General features: G+C 39.7%; 1 protein-coding gene across 5 annotated transcripts in view; it reads left to right on the top strand.

Annotated features, from left to right (window-relative positions):
- CD99L2 (CD99 molecule like 2) overlaps window positions 1–27342 on the top strand; it is a 123846-nt gene that overhangs the window by 53198 nt on the left and 43306 nt on the right. For 3 of the 5 annotated variants that reach the window (XM_015128388.3, NM_001261370.1, XM_015128389.3), the window contains exons 2-4: window positions 12516–12578; window positions 26037–26108; window positions 27179–27253. In XM_015128388.3, the coding sequence (XP_014983874.1) occupies window positions 12516–12578; window positions 26037–26108; window positions 27179–27253 (210 nt within the window). The remainder of the gene's footprint in view (window positions 1–12515; window positions 12579–26036; window positions 26109–27178; window positions 27254–27342) is intronic. The other 2 variants (XM_077987874.1, XM_077987873.1) reach the window with 1 other exon arrangement.

The raw sequence follows: 27342 nt of genomic DNA, 5'->3' as shown, positions 1-27342 counted from the left end.
TGGGTAACTAGAGGAGGCGTGCCCTGTCAGTGCCGGGGTCAGAGTTCTTATGGCCACTGCAGGTGGATTGGTGGCAGTGGCTGTTGTGGACTGAAATGCTTCATGTCATTATTGTCCTCTCTGGGAGTGATTTAAATTTATTCATGAAATTATTTGGAGCTCAGGTGGCAATAGCTAAATCCATTTAGCAATCAGAATAAGAGGAAAGCCATTTTCACGTTCACTTGCAATGCTGCAGTGCTTAGCAAGCCCAGAGGATATTAATTACTCAGCATGCTTTGAGGTGTGAAAGCATAAATTCATCAAGACAAATGTGTTCAAATCTAGACTGAGGTAACAAGAGTTAAAGTGGTGCAAACATTCAGGGAAACTGGGGACCAACAACTAGCATTTTTGGTTTGGCCCCACCCTCTCCAGCACAAGGTGGGAGAGGGACACCTACTTGTTTGTGTTAAGGGAGAGAAGTTGTTTTCACCAAAGAGACATTTGTAAAATTGGCCATACATACCAGTGAGTTTGTCGCATAGATTTTCCACAAGCAGTGTCCAGGAATGTTTCCATGGTAGACAGGGAGGTGTGAAGTTGTTTTTCTGACCTGCCAGAGGGCAGGGGAGAGGCAAGACTTGACAAGCAGCTGCATCAGGTGAGGTCTTTATCATATGATGGTGAAACGTTCTTATTAAATGGCTCGTTTCAAGTTGAATCAAGCTGTGCTCCCCACCCATCCATTAGCAGACTCAATCTACTGGGACTGATTTGAGTGTTATTCCTTGAACCCAAGTGATCTAGAGGCTTGTGCCACTGTCACATTTGCTGGGTCGTGATTCAATCCCTCAGGTCCAACTTTGATTCTGGTCCATCTTATAGTGGGCCTTGTTTGCATTTGTTAATTGATCTCACCATTGATCAAGTTGGTTTCCTTTTTGATAAATAGCTCTGTTCTCTTGAAGTTGTGGTGTAGATGCAGGCACTAGCCCAGATGACAGGCAGGTGAGTGGCGTCCTGGCTTTCTTGGACAAATGTAGGGATGGTGTGAGTACTTAGACTCCATTAAGGCAGAGAAATGGAAAATCCTGAGATGATGCATCTATGATTACCAGACTAAGATGTCCCTGGTATGCTTTCTTACTCATCCACAGAAAAGGGTCAGGATTTTATTATTTATTTTATTATTGTTATTATTATTTTGAGACAGAGTCTCGCTGCATTGCCCAGGCTGGAGTGCAGTGGCATGATCTTGGCTCACTGCAACCTCTGCCTCCTGGGTTCAAGCGATTCTCCTGCCTCAGCCTCCCAAGTAGCTGGGATTACGGGTGTATTTTTAGTAGAGATGGGGTTTCACTCTGTTGGCCAGGCTGGTCTTGAACTCCTGACCTTGTGATCCGCCTGCCTCGGCCTCCCAAAGTGTTGGGATTACAGGCGTGAGCCACCGTGTCCAGCCCAGAAAAGGGTCAGGATTTTAAAATTAAAAAACCGATGCAGTTTAGGTGAGTATTCATTCACTTAGGATTTATACTGGCCCATCTTCCCCCCAAATTGTAAACTGCTTACCTGTACAAAGGAAAAAGGTAGAATAGAAACCATCCTTAGAGAGCAGGGGAGATAGATGTAACTGGCCACTTGAGAGGTGCCAGTCTCCCTGCTGGAATCCCTACTTTGCGTCTGAAATCTTTGGCAGCCTGGGGTCCCAGTTGCCTCTACAGTTATTAATCCAGCAGCAGGCAGCAGACACATTCCTCTGCAGAAATGCTTGCTCTTGGCATGAAATCCAAATGGATTTTGTCACAAAGTAATATCAGGCAGTGTCTACTGGTGACAGAGTTTTGATAATCAAAATGGACACACCTTTAGGAAATGCTTTCTTGCTGCCGGGTCTGTGTGTGGTGTTGGCATGGAGATTACCAAGTGCCAGTCCCTGCTTCAGGGAGCTCGCTGTCTAGAGCAGCACTGTCCTATGGAACTTTCTGTGATGATGGAAATGTTCTTTATCTGCGCTGTCAAACACAGTAGTTACCAGCTGCATATGGCTATGAAGCGTTGAAATGTGGTTAGTGCAATAAAGGAGCAGAATTTTTAAAAATTATCGAATGCTAATTTTAATTTAAAAGGCCACATGTGGCTAGTGGCTACCATGTTAAGTGGGGCGAGTCTATAGAGAGGACACAGAAAAACACTTAACTGGAATGGCTGTACTTTCAGGATGAACTCAGTGGAGTGGATAGCAACAACAGAGGAGGGAATGATTAATCAAATCCAAATGAAAGGCTCCTTAAGGGGCCCATCAGATGGTCTCTCTCAAGGATCAGACGTTTCAATCAGGTATTGGTAGGTGCTGGATCACAGCCAATTCAGGGTGGCATTCTCTAACAAGGGCAGCTGTGCCTTGTTTTACAGCCTTTATTGAAGTGCACCCTTAGCCTTAGCTTTAGATGCCAGTCCTGTTGGGTCAAATTGCAACTTGAGGTCAAGCTTGTGTTCCTTCCCAAAGGGACAAAATCTACTCCAAGACAGACTTTGGCTGTTGGAGTGTCTGTGGGTAGAAACAGCACTTATGAAATTAATCTTCTCAAGGACATGCACAAGTCCGTGGGCAACATTTCCAAAGGACGTTTTCAGACAAGTATTACCAGCTCATTACGTGCTTTTTACATTAAAAGGAATTCTTGGTGGCCCTCTGCAGTGGAAGTAATTTTCTGCTGAATACTTGAATACTGGCTGCCCAGATACAGGGATTGGGGGTTGTGAATTGAGCCTGTGGTGAATCAGCTGTTTCTAATGCGTGTTGGTGCCAGAGGGTTAGTCTGTGTCACTAACACAGAGGATTGTGGTCTGCCTGCATCCAAAACTGAGTTTAGTTAATAGATTGCATAGAAGGGGTATAGAACATGACACTGTTTTGCACCTTTTGAGGTGCATTATGTCTCCTGAGAATATTTCTTCTGAACTTGATTTTAGCAGCTGTGCTTGCTTGTGGGCTTAGAAGACATCTTAATAGCTCAGGATCTAGATTGAAATTGGTTTTATCCACAGATAGTTTGAGTCTGTTGAATCCAAGGTCAACAAGGGATGCGTACATAGCACAACACTGTGTGATGTTCCTCTTAGCATATTTACCTGATGACCTGTAGCAGGATGTATCAGCAAGCGGTAGGGGGAATGGCTGAGGCTAAAAGCGTCTTATTATTGTGTAAGATGTAATTTCAGGGAACCTATTTTTGCAATTCTTGGGTGAGGAAGCAGAGATAGAGATTTGAAGGAAGACCCAGTGAGATGGTAGGTTTATGGCTTTGGAGGGATTGATGCAGAACTTTTAGGAGAAATACACGTACATGGATCGAAAACAAAAAGGCAGAGTTTAAATTAATTGTAAAATGCTCCCTCTCCCTTCCCCTGACCATTACTCTCATTCCCTAAACATAACTACTGTTACCAGTTTCCATGTGTAAACTTCCAGAAGATGTTTGTGGATATAGATATGGATACACACACACAAATGGAAAAATTCTTCTCTGCACTTTGCTTTATTTATTAGTGTATTGTGGAGATCTCTCGCATGTCACTATTATAGGCTTATCCCATTCTTTTTAACAGCTACACAATCATTAATTGTATGGAAGAACCGTATTTCATTTCACCATTCATCTTTGCTGAACACTTGGGCTGTTTCCATTTCTTTTTCCTGTTATAAGCATCCTTGTCTATACTTCTTTGGGTACATGTTTCTAGTATTTTTCTGTAACAGGTACCTAGAAATGGAACTGCTGGGTTGAAGTATTTGCATATTTTAATTTTTTAATGTTGAAATAATTATAAACTTTCAGAAAATCGGCAAGTACAGTGCAAGGAACTTTTTTTTTTCCCCACCAAGCCACTTGAGAGTAAATTGGTTACCTAATACCTTATCACCCCCACCCCCAATATATTAGACTGCATTTCCTACAAATAAGGACATCTTCTTACATATGTACAATGCAGCCATTGAATCAGGACACTAACCTTGATACATTATTACCACTTCATCCTCAGACCCCATCCAAGTTTTAACAATTGTCCCTATAATGTCTATTATTAATACAAAGAGTTCTTGACTGGGTGCGGTGGCTCATACCTGTAATCCCAGCACTTTGGGAGGCTGAGGCAGGCAGATTGCTTGAGCTCAGAAGTTTGAGACCAGCCTGGGCAACATAGTGAGACCCCATCTCTACAAAAAATACAAAAAAGTTAGGCATGGTGGCATGTGCCTGTGTTCCTAGCTACTTGGGAGGCTGAGGTGAGAAGATCGCTTGAACCCAGGAGGTTGAGGCTGCAGGAGCCATGATTGCACCACTGCAATCCAACCTGGGTGACAGAGCCAGACCCTGTCTCAAAATTAAAAAAGAGTTTATATGTTGTTCACCTAAATTTTCTAGATTTATCACATTTTCTGTATGGGTATGTGTTCTCCCCACCCCACGTCCGTGTGTGTGTGAGTGTATGAATTTCCTGAACCATTTCAGAATCAGTTGCAAACATTAGATCCCTTTCCATCTTTCCTTCTTTCCTTCTTTCTTTTCTTTTCTTTTCTTTTTTTGTTTTGTTTTTGAGGTAGGGTCTCCCTCTGGCACCCAGGATAGAGTGCAATGGCATTGTCAAGGCTCAGTGCAGCCTCAACCTCCCAGGCTCAAGTGATTCCCCAACCTCAGCCTCCAGAGTAGCTGGGAGTACAAGCATGTGCCTCCATGCCCAGCTAATTTTTTTTTTTTTGAGACGGGGTCTTGCTCTGTTGCCCAGGCTGGAGTGCAGTAGTATGATCATAGCTCACTGAAGCTTTGACCTCCTGGGCTCAAGTGATCCTCCCATCTTGGCCTCCAGAGTAGTTGGGACTACAGGCATGCACCACCACACCCAGCTAGTTTTTTTGATTCTTAGTAGAGACGAGGTCTCACTATGTGGCCTTGGCTGGTCTTGAACTCCTGGGCTCAAGGAGTCCTTCCACCTCAGCCTCTCAAAGTGCTGGGGTTATAAGCATGAGCTACCATACCTGGTAGCTAATTTTTAAATTTTGTTGTTGTTGTTGTTGTTGTTCAGACGGAGTCTCACTATGTTACCCTGGCTGGTCTTGAACTCCTGGGCTCAAGCAGTCCTCCTGCTTCAGCCTCCCAAAGTGCTGGGATTACAGGCATGAGCTACTGCACCAAGCCTATACCTGTTACCTCTTGATACTTCAGTATGCAATTTCTAAAAACAAGGATACCCTCCTCCTGACTACAGTATTTCCATCGAGACCAGAAATTGACAGTGATCAGTATTATCATCTATCTGGTCTACAGACCTAATTTAACTTTGCTGATTGTCCCAATAATGGCCTTTATAAGTTCAGGATCCAATCCAAGATCACCTGTTGGATTTAGCTGTTATAATTTCCCTAATCTCAAGGATTGCAAGCTCTCACTACTTTCTTGTTCAGTGCTGATTTTGCCTCATGTGTTTTGTTCATTTTATGATTTACAGTGGAAAGGCGGGTCTGATCCCAGTTATTCCCTCATAGCAAGAAGCAAAAGTCTCCCTTAGAATTTTGGAAGCTAGGTTTTTAAGTGCCATAACTTTTATTTACTGGTATATTATATGCTTTATTTCCATAAAATATTGCTCTTTTCCTGCTTTGAGCTTTGGGTCTTGAATTTTATTTTATATTAATATCATGTCTGTTTCCTTCCTGTTAGTGTTTGCCTGGTATATATTTCTTCATTCTCTACATTTTTTTTTTTTGCCATTTTGTTTTAAATGTATATTTTATCAGTAACCTATAGTTAGATATCTTTTAATCTCATTTGTCTTTTAATGGGAGTTTTAGCCTATTTACACCCCCCCTTTTTGTTTTTTTACTGATATGATTATACATATTCCTATGTTAAAGTTCATGTTTTCCGCTGGGCATGGTGGCTCACGCCTGTAGTCCCAACACTTTGGAAGGCCAAGGCGGGAGGATTGCTTGAGACTAGGAGTTGGAGACCACCAGCCTGGGCAACATAGTGAGACTCCATCTCTACAAAAAAGAAACCCAAAAAGTTTGTTTTCTATTTAACATAGTCCTTGCTTCTTCTTCTTCTTTTTTTTTTGTTTTTACCTCTGGTGACTTTTGGGTTGACTTGAGTTTTGGTTGTTCCTGTTGTCCTTTTATTTTTTTCCCCTTAAATGGTTTCGAGGTTGTGTATGCTATATCTCTTCATTTAGCAGTTGCCCCTAATTGGTTTTGCTATAGGAAATTGATTTTTTAAAGTTTTATTTTGGAACAGTTAGGTATACAGAAAAATTGCAAAGCTAGGACAGAGTTCCCATATGCTTCATATCCAGTTTTCCCTATTAACATTTTATATTAGTAGGATGCATTTGTCACAGTTAATGAACCAGTATAGATGTACTGTTATTAACTAAAGTCTGTACTTTATTCAGATTTCCTCAGTTTCTGTCTAAAGTCCTCTTCTGTTCCAGAATCCAATCCAGGATCTAATCTAATCCCATGACTGTTAGTCATTACGTCTTCTTAAGCTTCTCAGGCTATGCCAGTTTCTCAAACTCTGTTTGGTTTTAATGACCTTGATGATCTTGAAGATTGGTCAGGTATTTTGTACAGCACCCCCTAGTCAGGATTTATCTGATGTTTTTCTCATGATTAGACTGGAGTTATGGGGTTTTGAAAGAAAGACCACATAGGCAAAGTGCCATGCGCATCACATCCTGTCACATTATATCAAGGGAACATACTGTCAACAGGACTCATCATTGTACATGTTGACCTTGGTCACCTGGCTTAGGTAGTGTTTGTCAGGTTTCTCCTCTGTAAAGAGTAAAGCTTTTTTATCCCCCCTTTATCATACTGTAATCTTTGGAAGGAAGTTACTATGTGTGGCCAATACTCCAGGAGAGACAGATATCTACAGAAATGAATTTGAATTATTCTGTATGAGAGATTTGTCTATTCTCTCTCTTTTGTTTATTTATGTAATCACTTATTCATTCAGCATGGACTCGTGTATACTTATTTTATACTTTGGGTTATAACCGAATACTATTTTATTTTGTTCTTCAAATTGTTCCAGCTATATCCGTCCTGAAAAAAGTCTTTAAAAATTTGTTCTAGCCATAGCCATCGGGAGCTCTTTCAGTTGATTCCTGTGCCCCTTTGACAGATACCAATTGATGTGATTTTAAAATACTTGCAGGCCGGGTGCGGTGGCTCACGCCTGTAATCCCAGCACTTTGGAAGGCTGAGGTGGGTGGATCACTAGAGGTCAGGAGTTTGAGACCAGCCTGGCCAACATGGTGAAACCCTGTCTCTACTAAAAATACAAAAATTAGCCACGCATGGTGTTGGGCACCTGTAATCCCAGCTACTCGGGAGGCCGAGAGAGGAGAATTGCTTGAATCTGGGAGGCAGAGGTTGCAGTGAACCAAGATTGTGCCATGGCACTCCAGCCTGGGCGACAAGAACAAAACTCCCTCTCAAGAAACAAAACAAAACAAACAAACAAAAAAACTTCCTTACTTCCTGGCACCTCAAGATGCTTCAAAACTCAAGCTCATCTTACATATTTTCTGTCACAGTCAAATCAGTCAAGGAGCCCTGGTTCCCTTTATTGGAGAGTAGGATTAGAGACGAAGACCTGGGTGCTAGATGTGCTCATTGCTACAGGGTGGTGTTGCTTCCAGCCCCTCTCAGTTGACAGAGCAAGGGAATATATGTCTTTATACTAACCCATATATATACTCATGTCTATAAATATTTCTGTATATAGCTATCTGTATATAGTCATGTGCCACGTGGTGATATTTTGGTTGACAGACCACATATACGATGTTGGTCTCATAAGATTATAATACTTTATTTTTACTGTGCCTTTTCTGTGTTTAGATACACAAATACCATGGTGTTACAGTTGCCTACAGTATTCAGTACAGTCACATGCTATACAGGTTTCTAGGCTAGGAGAAATAGGCTCTACCATACAGCCTAGGTTTGTAGTAGGCTACACCATCTAGATTTGTGTAAGGACACCCTATGATGTTTGCACAACAAAATGGTAGAAGTCTAACAAACACATCTCAGAACATATCCCCATTGCTAAGCAACGCATGACTATATGTTAATATTAAGCTAGGCCGGGGATGGTGGCTCACACCTGTAATCCCAGCACTTTGGGAGGCTGAGGCAGGCAGATCACCTGAGGTTAGGAGTTCGAGACCAGCCTGACCAACATGGAGAAACCCCGTCTCTACCAAAAATACAAAATTAGCTGGGTGTGGTGGCGGGCGCCTGTAATCCCACCTACTTGAGAGGCTGAGGCAGGAGAATCACTTGAATCTGGTGAGCTGAGATTGCACTATTGGACTCCAGCCTGGGCAACAAGAGCGAAACTCCATCTCAGAAAAAAAAAAAAAAAAATTAAGCTAAATACGATTTCGTGCTTAGCTTAAAGTCTCCTACTCTAATCCATTTTTATATGGGTCATTTTAGCCTGCCTCTGTTATCTGTAACCTCTCTCTCATAGTGAGAAACCTGGCTCCCACCATCCCCTATCCATTTACTTATTTGGTCAATTCCAGTATGCATGCATAATGGTTTGCTTGAGAACTAATAAGCTATATACCCTTATGACAAACTACGTGCGCATCTAGAGGGAACATTAGCTATCAAGTTCAGTAGGACACTGGGTTGGGCAGATGGGTCCACTTGTGAGGACAAATTCTGTTGTGAAAACGTTTTCCCCAGAGCTTTTTCAGTTATGTGTGATTAGTCAGAGCCTCTAGTCTAGGTGGGGTGCTGGCGATCGGAGACAAGGTACCCTGGATTGACAAAATATAGAGTAGCCTTTGTGAGACCTGGGGTGGGGTGGGAGAACTTGGCCCCTCATCAGTGGAGCTGTGGGCTCCAATGACCCCTCTTACTTCTCTATGGAGAAGGTTTTCTGTGAGATAGTACTTCATGTTCCAAACACCTGAGCCTTCAACATTCTAGTGGACTGAAGCTTGGGGTTTTGTTTTGTTTTTATTTTTTTATTTTTATTTTTGATAGGGATAGATAGGTTGAGGAAGGCTATCAGCTCAGTATATCTTTGGGTGGCTTTGACAGATTTCCCTTTTGTGGAGTTACATTCATGACACTGTCTAAAGGACCATGAACATTTCAGGAGAGAATTTCAGTATTATTTTGTTTCATACAAAGACAAATTTTTAAATCTTTGTTTTGTTATCATTTTTTTTTTTACAGACAGGGCCTCACTCTGTCGCCCATGCTAGAGAGCAATACACAGTCATAACTCACTGTAACCTCAAACTTCTAGCCTCCAGTGATCCTCCTTCCTCAGCCTTCCAAGTAATTGGGACTACAGGCGTGCACCACCATGCCTGGCTAATAAAAATCATTTTTAACATTTATTTTTAATTGACAAATAATCTTTGTATATATTTATAGGATACAATGTGATGTTTTGGTCTGTGTATATATTGTAGTAAGATTCATTCAAACTAACTAACATATCCATTATCTCACAAGCTTATTTTGTTGTAGTGAGAATGGTAAAAGTCTATTAGCAATTAAAAAGTATATAATACATTATTATTAATTGTGGTCACTATGCAGTGCAGTAGGTTGCTAAAACTTAATTCCTCTTGTCTAACTGAAGCTTTGTATTCTTTAATCAACACTTTCCCTTTCCCCATACCTCTCCCTCCCCTCAGCCTCTGGTTAGCTACCTTTCTACTGTTTCTGTGAGATCAACTTTTTTAGATTCCACATCTAAGTGAGATCATACAATATTTGTATTTCTGTGCGTGGCTTATTTCACTTAGCATAATGTCCTTCAGTTCCATCCACATTGTCATGAATGACACAATTTCCTTCTTTTTAAAGGATGTATAGTACTCCGTTTATATATCTACCACATTTTCTTTATCCATTCATTTGTTGATGGGCACTTAGGTTGCTTCCATACCTTCACTAGTGTAAATAAAACCAAAATGAACATGGGAGTACATATAGCTCTTCAAAATAGTGATTTCAATTCTTTTGGTTTTTTTTTTTTTTTTTTTTTTGAGACAGAGTCTCGCTCTGTTGCCCAGGCTGTAGCACAGTGGTGCGATCTCGGCTCACTGCAAGCTCCGCCTCCCGGGTTCACGCCTTTGTCCTGCCTCAGCCTCCTGAGTAGCTGGGACTACAGGCGCCCACCACCACGCCTGGCTAATTTTTTATATTTTTAGTAGAGACGGGGTTTCACCGTGTTAGCCAGGATGGTCTCGATCTCCTGACCTCATGATCCGCCCGCCTCGGCCTCCCAAAGTGCTGGGATTACAGGCGAGAGCCACCACGCCTGGCATTCCTTTGGATATTAATGCATGCACAGAACTGGGATTGATTTCTGAATTATATGATAATTTTATTTTTTGTTTTTTTGAGGAACCTCCATACCATTCTCCGAAATGGCTATACTAATTTACATTCCTAACAATATGTGCAAGTGTTCCCTTTTCTCCATATCCTCACCAACAAATATAATTTGTCTTCTTGATAATAGCCATTCTAACAGATGTAAGATGACATCACATTTTTGTTTGTTTTTGTTTTTGTTTGGTTTTGTTTTTTGAGACGGTGTCTCACTCTGTCACCAGGCTAGAGTGCAGTGGTGAGATCTCAGCTCAGTGCAACCTCTGCATCTCTGGTTCGAGAGATTCTCCTGCCTCAGCCTCCCGAGTAGCTGGGACTACAGGCGCATGTCACTGCGCCCAGCTAATTTTTGTATTTTTAGTAGAGACGGGGTTTCACCATGTTGGCCAGGATGGTCTCAATCTCTTGACCTCGTGATCTGCCTGCCTCGGCTTCCCAAAGTGCTGGGATTACAGGCATGAGCCACCACGCCCGGCCCACATTTTGGTTTTAATTTGTGTTTCCCTGATGATTACAGATATTGAGCATTTTTTCATATACCCGTTGGCCATTCATATCTCTTCTTTTGAGAAGCTCCTTTGCCCATTTTTAACTGGGTTATTTGTTTTCTTGCTATTGAGTTGAATTCCTTATATATTTTGGATATTAACCCCTTTTCAGACGTATGGTTTACAAATATTTTCTCCCAATCCATGGGTTGTCTTTTTACTCTGTTGTTTCCTTTGCTGTGCAGAAAGTTTTTAGTTTCATTCAGTCTCATTTGTCTACTTTCACTTTTGTTGTCTGTGCTTTTGGAGTCTTATCTAGGAAGTGGTTGCCCAGACTAATGTTGTGGAACTTTTTCCCTGTGTTTTTTTCTAGTAGCTTTGCAGTTTCAGGTCTTGCGTTTAAGTCTTTTATTCATTTTGAGTTAATTTTTGTATATGGTATGAGATAGGGGTCCAGTTTCATTCTTCCGCATGTAGATATCCAGTTTCCCTACATCATTTACTGAAGAGACTGTCATTGTTGGAGATCAATTAACTGTAAATATTTGATTTGATTTTGGTGCTTTCTATCCTGTTCCATTAGTTGATGTGTCTGTTTTTATGCCAGTACCATGCTGTTTTGATTACAATAGCTTTACAATATATTTTGAAATCAAGAAGTGTGATGCCTCCAGCTTTGCGCATTTTGCTCAAGATTGCTTTGGCTATTGGGGGTCATTTCTGGTTCCATACAAATTTTAGAATTGTTTTTTCCATTTCTGTAAAAAATGACATTGGAATTTTGATTAAAAATTACATGGTATCTGTAGATCACTTTGGTCAGTATAGACATTTTAACACTATTCTTCTAATACACGAACATGGAATATATTTTCATTTGTCTTTTTAATTTTTCATCATTGTTTTATAGTTTTCAAGGTACAGGTTAGGAGGTATGGGTCTTTTACCTCCTTGGTTAAGTTTACTACTCAGTAGACTGAAGTCTATTAATATTTGCTCTGTATATTTAGGTGCTTCAATGTTGGGTGTGTATATATTTACAATTGTTATACTTTCTTAATGAATTGACCCCTTTAGCATATAATGACCTCCTTTGTCTCCTTTTACAGTTTTTGACTTTAAAAATCGATTATTTTTTTTTTTACTTTTATTTTCAGTTCAGGGATACATGTGCAGGTTTGTTATATAGGTAAACTTGTATCATGGGGGTTTGTTGTACAGATTATTTCCTCACCTGGGTAATAAGCCTAGTACCCATTGGTTATTTTTCCTCATCCTCTCCCCCTCCTACCCTCTGCCCTCCAATAGGCCCCAGTATGTGTTGTTCCCTTCTATGTGTTCATGTGTTCTCATCGTTTAGTCCCACTTATAAGTGAGAACATGTGGTACTTGGTTTTCTGTTCCTATATTAGTTTGCTAACAATACTGACCTCTATTTTGTCTGATATAAGTATAGCTACCACCACTCACTTTGGGTTTTTATTTGCATGGAATACCTTTTGTTATTCCTTCACTTTCTAAAGGGAAATGACCATTTCTAGGGAGTATTTCATTATTACTTTATTTTATGCAAAGATAGTTTAATTTTTTTTTTTTTTAACTTTTAGGATCTGGGGACTTTGATGATTTTAACCTGGAGGATGCAGTGAAAGAAACTTCCTCAATAAAGCGTGAGTAGTAGATCAAACAAACTATTAAAAACAAACAACAGTGATTAATGTGTATCGTCCACTCAGAATATATGCACAAGAAAAACAATATATTTTACTTCATCAGATGAAATATGGATAGTGGCTGGGCACAGTGGCTCATGCCTGTAATCCCATCACTTTGGGAGACCAAGGCGGGAGGATCACTTGAGGTTGGGAGTTCGAGACCAGCCTGGCCAACCTGGTGAAACCCCGTCTCCACTAAAAATACAAAATTAGCCGGGTGTGTTGGTGCATGCCTGTAATCCCAGCTACTCGGGAGGCTGAGGCAGGAGAATTGCTTGAACCCGGGAGGTGGAGGTTGCAGTGAGCCGAGATCGCACCATTACACTCCAGCCTGGATGATGAAGCAAGATCTCTGTCTCAAAAAAAAAAAAAAAAAAGGAAAAAAAAAAAGAAAGAAAAGAAATGGATAGTTATATTATTTAAAATAAAATTCAAATATTTAAATCCTTTGTTAAAAATACCTAACAATGTGTGATAACTGATATATCATTTTCTGTAGCTCAAGTCATAGCCCCTACTGGTGTGACATACCAGCAATGGCCTCCAAGGGCTGTCTTCCTTAACTCAGAAAAAAAGTTACTTTAAAGTGAATAAAAGATTTGTTTCCCCTTTTAGATTGATTTTATAATGGCTTTTTTTTTTTTTTTTTTTGAGACAGGGTCTTGCTCTGTTGCCCAAGCTGGAGTGCAGTGGCACCATCTTAGCTTTACTATAGCCGTAAACTCCTAGGCTCAAGTGATCCTCCCATCCCAGCCTTCCAAGTAGCTGGGACTATAGGTGTGTGCTACCACATCTGGCTAATTTTTAAATTTTTTTTGTGGAGACAGAATCTCACTGTGTTGCCCAAGCTGGTCTTGAACTCCTGGCCTTAAGTGATTCTCCCACTTTGCCCTCCCAAAATGCTGAGATTATGAGCATTAGCCACCACACCTAGTCATGGCTTTTCTTAAAATGGAGTCTGTGTAGTTTCTCAAACGCTAAGCTTTGTTATCAATTTTCCTTTTTTTCCTTTCATTTTTTAACTTTATTTATTTATTTATTTGTTTGTTTGTTTTGGAGACAGAGTCTCGCTCTGTCACCCGGGCTGGAGTGCAGTAGTGCAATCTTGGCTCACTGCAACCTCCCCCTCCCGGGTTCAAGCAATTCTCCTGCCTCAGCCTCCCGAGTAGCTGGGACTACAGGCGCATACCGCCATGCCCAGCTAGTTTTTTGTATTTTAGTAGAGGGGATTTCCCCGTGTTGCCCAGGCTGGTCTCAAACTCCTGAGCTCAGGCAATCCGCCCGCCTCGGCCTCCCAAAGTGCTGGGATTACAGGTGTGAGCCACAACGCCCGGCCTCCTTAAACCATTCTTTCAAAAAATGATAACTACTTATAAAGTAAAGCCACGGTCTCCGTTGACCCTTCTCCCTTCTACTTCCGTGAGAACTACTGTAGTCAGTTTGGGGCATGTTGATCCCAATTAGTTTTCAATGCTGTTATGTACATCTATAGATAGAAATTGGTGGTTTTTTTGTTTTTTAATGTTACAGATGTGAGGCTCTTTCATTTAATGTGTATTGAAGTCCTTAGAGAACATGTCTATGTTGGTTTTTTTCCAGCTGCCTTAGGAAAGTACCACAAACTGGATGGCTTAAAACAACAGAACTTTATTCTCTCACAGTTCTGGATGCTAGAGGTTCTACATCAAGGTGTTGGTTGGGCCACATTCTCTCTGAAGGCTCTAGGGAAGAATCTTTCCTTGACTTTCCCCACTTCTGGTGGCTCTAGGTGTTCCTTGGTTTGTGGTTGCGTCACTCCAATCTCTGCCTCTATTGTCACACGGTATTCCCCTTTCTGTGTCTCTCTTCTTTCTCTTACAAAGATGCTTGTTAGTGGGCTGAAGGCCCACCTAGATAATCCAGGATGATCTCATCTTGAGATCTTTCACTTAATTACATCTGCAGAGATCCTTTTTCCAAATAAGGAAATATATATTTATAGGTATATAGTATATACACACATACATATTTGTGTGCATATATATATATACACACACACACACACACACCCCTTATTCGTTTTACCACTGCATGGTATACCATAGTATGCATTCAGTAAATGTCTGAGTGCCAGCTGTGTTATCAGTTACTGTTTTAGGCTTTGGGGCTACAGCCATGAACAAATCACACACAAACCAAACCTTGTGGAACCAGCGTTCCAGTGGTATGGATTTGGCCATGACCCATATTGCCATTTCCTTACTGGCAGACACGTGGTTTATTTCATTTTTATGCAATTACAAATAGGGCTACAGCGGACATTCTTGTCCATGTTCTTTGTGCCCAAGTGCAGTGTGACTGCTAGGACCAAAGATATGTGTATTTTATATTATAAAAAACTCTGCCAAATTGCTCTCCAAAGTGGATTTGCCATTATGCACTGTTACTGATGTTGTTATAATAGTACCTGTTTTCCCAGACCCACGCCAACACTGAATTTTATCAATAAAAAATATTTTACCAATATGATGGGCAAAATAATATCTCATTGCTTATTATGCATTCTCCTGATTGTAGTCATATGGAGCATCATATATTTACTGGCTATTTGCATTTGCCTCTTTGGTAAATTTTCACATTCTTCCCCCATTTTTCTGCCAGATTGCTTGCCTTTTAAAAATGGGTTTATTAAGATCTCTTTGTATTATATATTGAGTTGAGAAAGTCAAGGGCTTTGGAGTCAGACTTCTTGGGTCGAAACCTTACCTCTGCCACTTGTGAACTGTCACCTTGGGTAAGTCACCTGACTTGTCTGCACCTCAGTTTCCTTATCTCTTACATGAAGATAATAAGAAGCCCTGCCTCCTAGGATCATTGTAAGGATGACATGGGAGGAGCCATGTGAAGCACTCAGCACAGTCCTTGGAACAAGGTGAGTGCTCAGTAAGCATTAGCCTTACTGTTGTTCTTTGACTGACTTGATTGGAAGGACTGACTATGGCTGGACCTCTGGTGTAAGAGTCAAGCAGACCTAAATCGAGTGACAGACTCAACACAATTCCTGACAAAATCCCAGATGGATTTTTTGCAGAAGTGGATAAGCTGACGCTAAAATTCATATGGAAATTCAAAAGACTCAGAATAGCCAAAGCAATCTTGAAAAATAAGAAAAAGATGGAGAACTTACACTTATCAATTGCGGCACTGACTATAGACCAAAATTATCAAGATAGTAGACTACTGTCTAGAGATCAATGGAATAGAACTGCGAGTCTAGAAGTAAACCCTTAGATCTATGGTCAGTTGATTTTTGACAAAGGTGCCAAGACCTATTCAAATGAAAAGAACAGTCTTCAACAAATATTGCTTAGGACCATAGGATATCCACATGCAAAAGAATGAAGTTGGACCGTTACCTCACACCATACACAAAAATTAACTCCAAATTGATCATAGACCTAGAAGTATAAATCTCTTAGAAGTTAATTTTTGTGTACGGTATGAGGTGAGCAGTTTGGGCATTATCAGGTCTTTCCTGGGCGTTCATGCTGTCCTCTGCATGCAGGTGGCCTCTAAGATCCTCAGGAAAATAAATACACTTAATGTATTAGCAGTGATGGTTTTAATGAAATCATTTAACATCTCCAAAACAAACAGGACCAAAAATCAAAACAAATTTGATAAGTATAAATAGACTTTCAATAAGGGTGTTAACTTCTTGATGGGAACTTTTTAAATCTCAGCATATCATACCTCCAATCGACAGGGACTTTTTAATATATAAAATCCCTTTTTGAGTCTTGTGTTGGCCCATCTGATCTTCCTCATCAGCACCCATCAGCCAGTGTGTCTGGGAACCTCTAGAACCACCTGTATGTGATGTATGTGGCTGAATGACAGCCCACAAGACCACATCATGCTGCCACCCTTTTTTCTATCTTAGCTTATATTTCTCATAACTGAGGTTTCAAAGAGATAGGCCTCTCTACCTCACCTTGGTCCAGATACTTATCTTGCAGAGAATGTTCTTCTCTGCACGTTGTGCATTCCTCTGCTTGTTTTAAAAATCCCTGAACCACCTAGGCCAGAGATCGTATCATAAATGGCCTTTATTTATTTATTCACCAATGTTTTTTGAGTGCCGGCTTGCTGCTAGGTGCTAGACCTAACAATGTGGAAGAGGTCAGTGCCCTTATGAATTGTTTTCTCTAGAAGGAGACATACAGTACCTAAAATATTTTCAGATATTGCTGAGTACTTTCAACCAAATTCAAGAGGGTGATGGGATAGCAAGGGCCCAAGATTAGGGGCAGTTACTTTAAATTAAGTGGTGAAGGCATCTCTGAGGAGAGGTAATGTGCAAGGAAGTGAGGAAGGAGTCTTCGAGGCCAAGAGATCAGTTGTAAGAGTTCTGAGGCAGAAAAGAGCCAGGTTTACTCTGTGGCCTGGAAGGCAGCCTGTGTGGCTGGAGTTTGGAGAATGCTGGAGAAAAGACAGAGAAGTTGTCAGGGGACAGATCATGCAGGATCTTACTAGTATATTCACAGGGTTGCACAACCATCACTACAGTCTGTTTTAGAACACTTTTATTACTTCAAAAAGAAACACTGTATCCTTTACCTATCACTTCCCAATCCCCTAATTCTTCTTGTTTCTACCCTTCACCCCCAAGCAACCACTCATCTCTTTCTGTCTCCATGGACTTCCCTATTCTGAATATTTCATATCATTGGAATCATTCAATATGTGGACTTTATGTTTATCTGCTTTCACTTAGTGTAATGTTTTCAAGGCTCATCCATGTTGCTTTCAGAGTCCTCCACCACTCTCACTATCTCTTCCTTTCTCTCTGTGTGTGTAATCATCTCATGGGAGAACACACTTCTGATTCTGCCCAATAAAACTTCTTATGAATGTCCCCATTCCCTGGGAATACCATGGGCCCTGTATTAGTCCATTTGTGCTGCCATAACAAAATGCCTTTGACTAGATAATTTATAAGTAACAGAAATATATTGCTCATAGCTCTGGAGGCTGGGAAGTCCAAGATCAAGGTGCTGGCATATTCAGTGTCTGGTGAGGGCTGCTTTCTGCTTCATAAATGGTGCCTTTTAGCTGTGTTCTCACATGGCAGAAGGGGCAAAAGGGCTACCTCAAACCTCTTTTATTGGGGCACTAATCCCTTTTGTGAGAATGGTGCCCTTTGTGACCTAATCACCTCCCCAAAGTCCTCACCTTTTAATACCATCAGTATGGGGATTAAGTTGCAACATGAATTTGGGGCTGGGTGGGGGGCACATATACATTCAGACCAAGCAGTTACCATTATTAAACCACACCTGGGGGAACCCACCCTGTTTTGTTTACTGTTTCGGTACAGCACAATATTACAGAGAATCACTCCTGGTCAGAGTGCCATATTGCGGGAAGCATTTGCTGAGCAGCTAAGAATTTTTTCTGAGTTTGTCATTTTGAGAAAGTCTTCACAGAAATGGGTCTCTTTATTTTAGGAGCTAACTGTTTTGATGAAGTTGACCTACTATTCTTAGTCCTTGATAAGTAGACTCTTCTCATCTCAATTACGAATAAGAAATCCCATTTAAAGACTTACAACGTGAAAATCTGTAGTTAATAGTTTCTAAAAATGTGCATAAATTGGACATTTTTTGTTCTACATCAATGCAAGCTCAGGCTCTGGCAGAACAACTGATTCCACATGCATGTAGGCACTGCTCTCTCTTGAATGGCACCTGCAGATCTTCAGAGAAATGAGACTTTTCCAGAAACTGGGCATTGCAGGGCAGAACTGCACAAGTAATCAAGACTGTGTGGAACTATTTGGTACTGTAATTAAGACTGTGTGGTACTGGCATCACATAGGTCAATGGGACAGAATTGAGAATCTGAAAATAAACCTTTATATTTATGGTCAGTTAATTTTCTTTAAGACAGATAAACAAATACTTTTACACAAGAGTTGTTTGAGTCATGCAAATTTTAAGCTAATATTTACGTAAGTGGCACTTGCTTTTCTGGAACTTGCTCAAATAATGGTTTCAGTAATTCCTCTTTTGTACCTATCTGTATCATAATATAATTATACATAAATAAACTCATTTGGACAAGTTGTACTCTTGCATTTTACTGGTACAAAGTCAAATGGAAATTAGAGACAAAATTATCTCTAAACTGATGATGAGATAGATTAAATATATACATACATACATACACATAATGACTACAGATTATCACATGTGGTTCTGTTACCATACATATCCATCCACTGGGGTGTGTGGTCTTCACAGTGAGGTATGAGTTAGGGTACCCAAAATCTTCTTAAGGAGTAGTGTGCAAACATTATCATTTTAAGGGAAAGACTTCCCGTATTCTCAACTTCCAAATATAGTTTTTACTAAAACAGAACTGCAACAACCCCCTTGCTATGGTTTGAAAGTTTTTCCCCTCCAAAATTCATGTTGAAATTTAATTCCCAATGTAACAGTATTGACAGGCAAGGTTTTGTTTTTCTTCTTCTTTTTTCTAAAAATGAGACAGGGTCTCGCTATGTTGCCTAGGCTAGACTTGAACTCCTAGGCTCAAGTGATCCTCCCACCTCCGCCTCCTGAGTAAGAGGTGATTGGGTCATGAGGGTTCTGCCCTCATGAATGAATTAACCCATTCATGGATTAATAGGTGAATGGATTAGTAGGTTATCATGGGAGTGGGACTGGTGGCTTTATAAGAAGGGAAAGAGAGACCTGAGCTAGCAACCAGCCCCACTTGGCATGTGATATCCGGTGCCACCTTGAGACTCTGCAGAGAGTCCCCACTTGCAAGAAGGCCCTCACTCACAAAATACAGCACCTCAACCTTGGACTTCTCAGCCTCTATGACTGTAAGAAATAAATTCCTCTTTTTTATAAATTACCCAGTTTCAGCTGGGCGCAGTGGCTCACGCCTGTAATTCCAGCACTTTGGGAGGGTGAGGCAGGTGGATGACTTGGGGTCAGGAGTTTGAGACCAGCCTGGCCAACATGGTGAAACCCCGCCTCTACTAAAAATACGAAAATTAGCTGGGCATGGTGGCACATGTCTGTAATCCCAGCTACTTGGGAGGCTGAGGCAGGAGAATCACTTGAACCTGGGAGGCGGAGGTTGCAGTGAGCCAAGATTGCGCCACTGCACTCCAGCCTGAGCGACAGAGTGAGATTCCACCTCAAAAATAAATAAATAAATAAATAAATAAATAAATAAATAACCAACCAACCAACCAATCAACCAACCCAGTTTCAGGTATTCCGTTATAAGCAACAGAAAAAAGACTAAGACATTGTATTAGTCCATTCTCATGCTGCTAATAAAGACATACCTGAGACTGGGTAATTTATAAAGGAAAGAGTTAATTGACTCATAGTTCAGCATGGCTGGGGAGGCCTCAGGAAACTTACAGTCATGGTGGAAGGAGAAACAAACATGTCCTTCATATGGAAGCAGCAAGGAGAAGTGCAGAGTGAAGGGGGAGAAAAGCTCCTTATAAAACCATCCAATCTTGTGAGAACTCACTATCACAAGAACAGCATGAGGGTAACCGCCCCCATGATTTAATTACCTCCCACTGGGTCCCTCCCATGACATGTGGGGATTATGAGAACTACAATTCAGGATAAGATCTGGGTGAGAACACAGCCAAACCATATCAGACATCCTTCTTTAAAAAAATAATTTATTGAGGTAAAATCATACAATATAAAATTAACCTTTTTATTTTTAAAAATTATTGTGTATATTTGAGGTATATAACATGATATTGTGAGATGCATATACAACTTGATAAATAGTTACCCTAGTGAAGCAAGTTAATATATCCATCATTTCACATAATTACCCATTTTACTGTTTGACAAGAACAGCAATATTTCATTTAGCAAAAATTCCAAATACAATACAATGTTATCAGCTGTAGTCCTCATGTTTTACATTAGATCACTAGACTTGTTCATCTTATATATCTGCTACTTTGTATCTTTTCCCTTACTTATCGAGCAGTTTCTCTCTATTCTTTTATCCTCCCAACCCCAAATAACCACCAACCTACTTTCTGTATCTGTGAATTTATCCTGGATATTTTATATAAATGGAACTGGACAGCATGTAGCCTTTTGTGCCTGGCTTCTTTTGTGTAGCGTAATGTGTTGGAGGCACTTCCATGTAGCGTGTATCAGTACTTCATTCCTTTTTATGGCGAAGTAATACTCCATTGTGTAGACATACCACAATTTTGTTTATCCACTCATCAGTTGATGGACATTTGGTTGTTTCCACCTCTTGGCTTGTGAATAATGTTACTGTGAACATGCTATATACACGTACTTGTTTGGATACCTGTTTTAAATTCTTTTTGATATATACCTAGGAGTAGAATTTCTGGTTACTATGGTCATTCTGTTTAACTTTTTGAGGAACTGCCAAATTGTTTTCTACAGTGGTTGAAGCATTTTACATTCCCATCAGTAATGTATGAGGGTTCCAATGTATCTACATCCTTGCCAACTTTTTTTTTTTTTTTAATGAAAGCCATCCTGGTGGGTGTGAGGTGGGACCTCATTGTGGTTTTCATTTGCATTTCCCTGAAGACTAATGACTAATGATCTCTTTGTACATTTATCATACATATGATTTGCAAATTTTCTCCCATTTTGTAGGTCGTCTTTTCACTTTCTTGATAACGTTCTTAGATGCACAAAAATTTTAAATTTTGGTTAATGTGTAATTTATCTGTTTTTTCTTTTGTTGCCCATGCTTTGCATGTCATTGCTAAGTATCCATTGCCAAATCAAAGGTCATGAAGATTTACCCATATGTTTTCTTCTAAGAGTGTTTTTAGTTCTTATATTTAGATGTTTGGTCCATTTGAGTTAATTTTTGTATATGGTGAGAAGTATGGGTCCAGTTTCATTAGCCTATGGTTATCCAGCTGTCTGAGCACCATTTGTTGAAAAGACTGTCCTTTCTCCATTGAATGGTGTTGGCATCCTGTTGAAAATCAATTGACCATAAATATGAGGGTTTACCTCTAGACTCTCAATCCTGTAACATTGGTCTATATGTGTATTCTTAAGCTAGTTCCACGGTATTTTGGTTACTGTAGCTTTGTAGTAAGTTTTGAAATTGAGAGGTGTGACTCCTTCTGTTTTGCTCTTAAGATTGATTTGGCTATTTAGGGTCCCACGCAATTCCATATGGATATTAGGATTAGCTTGTCCATTTCTGCACAAAAGGCAGTTGGTATTTTGATGGAGATTGCACAGGATCTGCAGATTAATTTGGAAAATATTGCCACTTTAACAGTATTGAGTCTTGTAATCTATGGATGTAGGATTTCATTCCATTAATTTAGGTCTTTAATTTTTTTAACAGGGTGTTGTAACTTTTAGTGTACATTATACTTCCTTGGTTAAATTTATTTCTAACAGTTTTATTCTTTTTATTGCTATTATAAATGAAATTGTTTTCTTCTTTTGCTCTTTGTATTGATCATTGCTAGTGTATAGAAATACAGCTGATTTTCATGTATTGATCTTATATCTTGCGACTTTGCTGAACTCATTAGCTTTAATAGTTTTTAATTGGTGTGGATTCTTGAGGGTTTTCTATATATGAAATCATAGCATCTGTGAATAGAGATAGTTGGACTTCTTCCTTTCTAATCTCAGAGAGTTTCTTTCTTTTTCTTGACTAATTGCTCTAGTTAGAACTTCCATTACAGTGTTGAATAGGAGTGGTTAAGTGCTGATTCTAGGAAGAAAGCTTTCAGTCTTTCACCTTTAAGTATGCTGTCAATTGCAGATTTTTCAGATGCCCTTTATCAGGTGGAGGAAATTCTCTTTTATTTCCAGGAAGTTAACAGATGAGGCCAAAATAAACCATCTAAATGCTTTTAAAAATCCAATAGCCTAATTATCACTAAAAAGCACATACAGAGTAGACTCTGTATGTGCTTTTTAGCAGTAAGCAGAACAAAATGGGAAATTCTCTTCTATTCCTAATTTATTGAGTGTTTTTATCATGAAATAGTGGTTGACTTTCATTAAATGCCTTTTCTGCATCAATGGAGGTAATCCTGTTTTTTTTTTCTCCTTCCATTCTATTAATATGGGATAGTACATTGATTGATTTTACTATGTTGAACTACCCTTACGTTCCTGAGATAAACCCCTCTTGGTCATGGTCAGTCCTAATATGGTGCTAGTTTTGGTTTGCTAGTATTTTATTGAGGATTTTTGCCTCTACATTCGTAAGAGGATTTTTACCTCTACATTCATAACTATATTCTGTAGTTTTTGTGTGTATTTGTCTGACTTTGGTATTAACATACTACTGGCCTCATAGAATGAGTTAGGAAGTGTTCCCTTGTCTTGGTTTGTTTGTTTATTTACTTATTTGAAGAGTTTGAGGTTAATTGGTGTTGATTCCTTTTTAAATGTTTGGTAGAATTCAGCAATTAAGACTTCTGGTTCCAGAATTTTATTTGTGGGAAGTTTTTGGTTACTGACTCAATCTCTTGCTATAAGTCTAGTCAGATTTTCTATTTCTTCTCGAGTCAGTTTAGCTAGTTGTGTTTTAATAGGAAGTTATCTGTTTCATCTAGGTTATTGAATTTATTTGGATTGTAATTATTCAAGATACTCCTTTCTAATTTTTTATTTCTCTAAGGTTGGTAATAATGTCCTCTCATTCCTGAAATTAGCAATTTGGGTCTTCTCTCTTTATCTTGGTAGGTCTGCTACAGTTTATCAATTTTGTTGATCTTAAGAGATCTTTCCTCTTTTGTTCTTTATTTTTCTCTTCTCTCTTTCATTTTATTTCTGCTATAATCTTTGGTGTTTTCTTCCTCTGCCTGCTTTAGGTTTAGTTTGCTCTTCTTTTTCTAGTTACTCTTTAAAATTGTTGTATAGGTTTTATTTTATAATAATGAACTTAACTCTGCAATCCAGCTAGACGTGGAAGGGAATAAGGAAAATATGGAACCCAAAGAGCTGCAGTGAGTGCACAAAGATGATAGGATATTGAGAGCAAATGGGATTGAGGGGTGCTCTCTTGAGCTACAGAAGAAATAGTCTGGTGGTTAAGATAAAACAGGTCAAATTTATTAGAGTTGTCCACATTTGACAATGGTGATCTTCTTGCTGGTCTTGCCATTCCTAGACCCAAAGTGCTCCATGGCTTCTGTGGCATTCATGGCCTCTTTGACCTTGCCAAAGACCACATACCTGCCATTCAACCACTCAGTCTTGGCAGTGGAGATGAAAAACTGGGAACCATTTGTATTCGATCTACCATTTGCTGTGGGCCAGATATCAGGACCTGTATGCTTCAGGTTGAAGTTCTCATCATCAAGTTTCTCCTGGTAGTTAGATTTGCCACCATTACTGTTAGGGCATGTGAAGTCACCACCCTAGCACATAAACCCTGGAATAATTCTAGGAAAGTAAGAACCCTTATAACCAAATCCTTTCTCTCCAGTGCTCAGAGCATGAAAGTTTCCTGCTGTCTTTGGAACTTGTCTGCAAACAGTTTGAAGGAGACCTGGCCCAAGGACTCACCCTAGACAGCGACGATGTCGAAGAACACAGTGGACTTGACCAGGGTTGACGGTGGCAGTGTCTGCAAAGCCTTCTTTTTCTAGTTTATTAATGTGAAAGTTTAGGTTATCAATTTAAGATCTTTCTTTTTTTGATGTAGGCGTTTACAGCTATAAATTTCCCTCTGAGCACTGCTTTCAGTGTAACACACAAGTTTTGGTATGTTGTGTTTTCATTTTCATTGATCTCAAAGTATTTCATAATTTCCCTTGTGATTTTTTTTGACCTATTTGTTGTTTAGGAGTGTGCTCTTTAATTTCCATGTAATTGTGAATTTTCCAAATACCCTTCTGAAACTGATCTCTACTTTCATTCTGTTGTGCTGAAGAACATAATTTGTATGGCTTCAGTCTTTTTAAGTTTATTGAGATTTATTTTGTAACCTACATATGGTCTACCTTGAAGAATGTTTCACATGCACTTGAGTAGAATGTGTATTTTGTTATTGGGTGGTGTGTTCTATAGGTGTCTGTTAGGTCTAGTTGGTTTATAAAGTTGTTCAAGTCATATATATGTATCTGCCTAATTGTTTCTTCTGTGATTGAAAAGAAGATATTGAAATTTCCAACTATTATTGTTAAATCATCTGTTCTCTTCAATTTTGTAATTTTTTTCTTCATGTATTTTGGGGCTGTGTTGTTAGGTGTATATATATTTAAAATTATTATGTCTTCCTCTTGGATTGATCCTTTCATCATTATAAATAATTATAAATTGTCACTCTTTGACTCCATTAACAAGTTTTGTTATAATGTAAATCTTATCTGATATTAGTATAGCTACTCCAGCTCTCTTATGGTTATTGTTGGCATAGTATATCTTCTTCCATCCTTTTACTTTCAACTTATGTTTTTTAGAGATGGGGTCTTGCTTTGTTGCCCAGCCTGGAGTGCAGTGGCTATTCACAGGCATAATCATAGTGCACTAGAGCCTCAAACTTATGGGCTTAAGCAATTCTCCTCCCTGATACTCCCAAGTGGCTAGGACTATAGGCACATGACAGTACACCTGACCTCAACTGATTTCTATTTTTGCTGTTTGTTTTCTGAATAGTCAATAATTATTGAGTACTAGCTGTATTCAAAGCTAAACCTGTTTCACCTTTGCCTTTCCCATTCCTTAAATTGTTTTCTCTGATATTTCCACTAGTGAGAATATGTACAACATAGTCTTGATGTTTATGAAAAGAAACTATTGGAAAAACCTCATGCACATTGTATAATTCTTGTGAAAGTTATCTACAATTTTAAAGGAATATGGTTGAGTTCCAAGACCTAATATTTCCAATAGTAGCCACACTTATATAAAATATTGTGTGCATATGTTGTAACCACTTTCAGTTTATGAAATACTCCCATATTCCACTAAGAATGTAACCTTAGTCTATCCCTCAGCAGGATTATTTATGTTTAAAGTGCCAGGTTGATAGTTGTGGAACCAAGGCTTGGAGACCTTAAGGATCATGCTCAGGCTGTGGAACTCCCTGGAGCATGTGTCATCTCCAGCAGATCTGGGCACAAGCCCAGGTTCAGTAATCACCAGGTCACATGTGAGACCATGTCCACCTTACCACCCTCAGCCTCCAAAGAAAAGTGAGCTGAACTCATCTCATTTAAACCTATATCATTTTGTCATCCTTTTCAGTATGATTCTCTGGAGCTCCTAGATAGAGGGGCCTCAAGGACCAAGACAAGGATATTCTACTCACAATGTGACTTCCCCAAGTCATAGAGTAGCTGCTGTGTTTTGTTACTAAATGTGCTCCCCTTGCTGTCCTCCCTCTCCCTTTTAGAGCCATGGGATCACACCACCACCACCACAACCAATAGGCCAGGAATCACCAGAGCTCCAGCAAAACCTCCAGGTAATGTGGCTGCCTTAAGGAGGGCAGTGGGGAAGGGCCCTCTGGAGTTCCCTCTGGGGTAGCATGCAAGTGAACTACCTATAGTTTTAAGACCCATGTGTGCAGAAATAACCAAGGCGTCCATGTGAACACTGAGTTTAACTTAATGGAGTGCATACCTGGCTGATCACTATGCCTTCTGTGTTTTTTATGAAAAGTCCTGCCTGGGAAAATTTCAAGAGGAAAATGCATTTGGACTTCTTCCCCTTTTTAGCCATTTCATTTTCTAAAATCAGGGAAAATGTAATTGTTTAGGTTTTATGAAGCTGATCAAGCATTTTCTTTAGGCAGATGGAACATTTTGGAATGGCATTTATTTTATTACAGTGTCATCTTTCAGTAAAGGATTTTGGAACCTGGTTCTTCTTAACAACTCTTTCCTGTTGTCACTTGACCCTCTCTTCAGATGGGCCATTTTACCATTTAGACATCTTCACTGATGTAAAGAAAAACGTGACTGTGTGGCTGGCTTCCCAGTCATTGCTCCCATTCAGCAACTTGTTACCAGTGGTCGGGGGCATGATAATAGGTTCTGTGCAGTAGAGAGCTACCTTTCTTCTGAAGAGACAGTGATGATCCAAGAAAGTCACTGCTGCTTTATGATTTGCCCTCATTTCTTCACATTTCCACATTCAAAGGGGTGCTTCATGACCACATGACCTCTCCCTTTTGGTTGTCCTGTTTATGGACTCTGTGTACCTGGTTTTGAATTTTGGGTTAATACCTACAATCAGTGAGTATATTGTTAAAATGGTCTGACTGCTAGCCTAAGCAGAGCATACCTACGAATATAAATTAATTGCAAAACTGGTGGTATTCTGCAAAGTCGGAAAGTAGTAACTTTTTCTATACTGCAGATATTTTCATTATCAATGTCTGTACACAGAATCGGATTCCAATATAAGTCTCTTTGTCTTAACCCGTTGTTAGTACTGATCAGTTGACCCCATGGGCATTTTGCTTATTTTGGAATCTTATACCCAGTTGTTAATCAGTTGGCTGTTTCTTTTATGTTTTGGGGCCCACTGAAGGTAGTGGATTTGACTTGGCTGATGCTTTCGATGATCAAGATAATGGCCGCAGGAAACCGGGTATAGGAGGAAGAGGTAAGTCCTTGCTGGTTGAAACTACTACAGGATTCTGTCTCATTAATTACAATATCCCACAGAGCCAGAGTCAGTCTGGGCTTGGCAGA

Source organism: Macaca mulatta, chromosome X (genome assembly GCF_049350105.2).
Source record: "Macaca mulatta isolate MMU2019108-1 chromosome X, T2T-MMU8v2.0, whole genome shotgun sequence".
Lineage (NCBI taxonomy): Eukaryota > Metazoa > Chordata > Mammalia > Primates > Cercopithecidae > Macaca > Macaca mulatta.
Note: the sequence above shows the minus strand (reverse complement) of the source record. Positions and strands in the feature narration are given on the sequence as shown.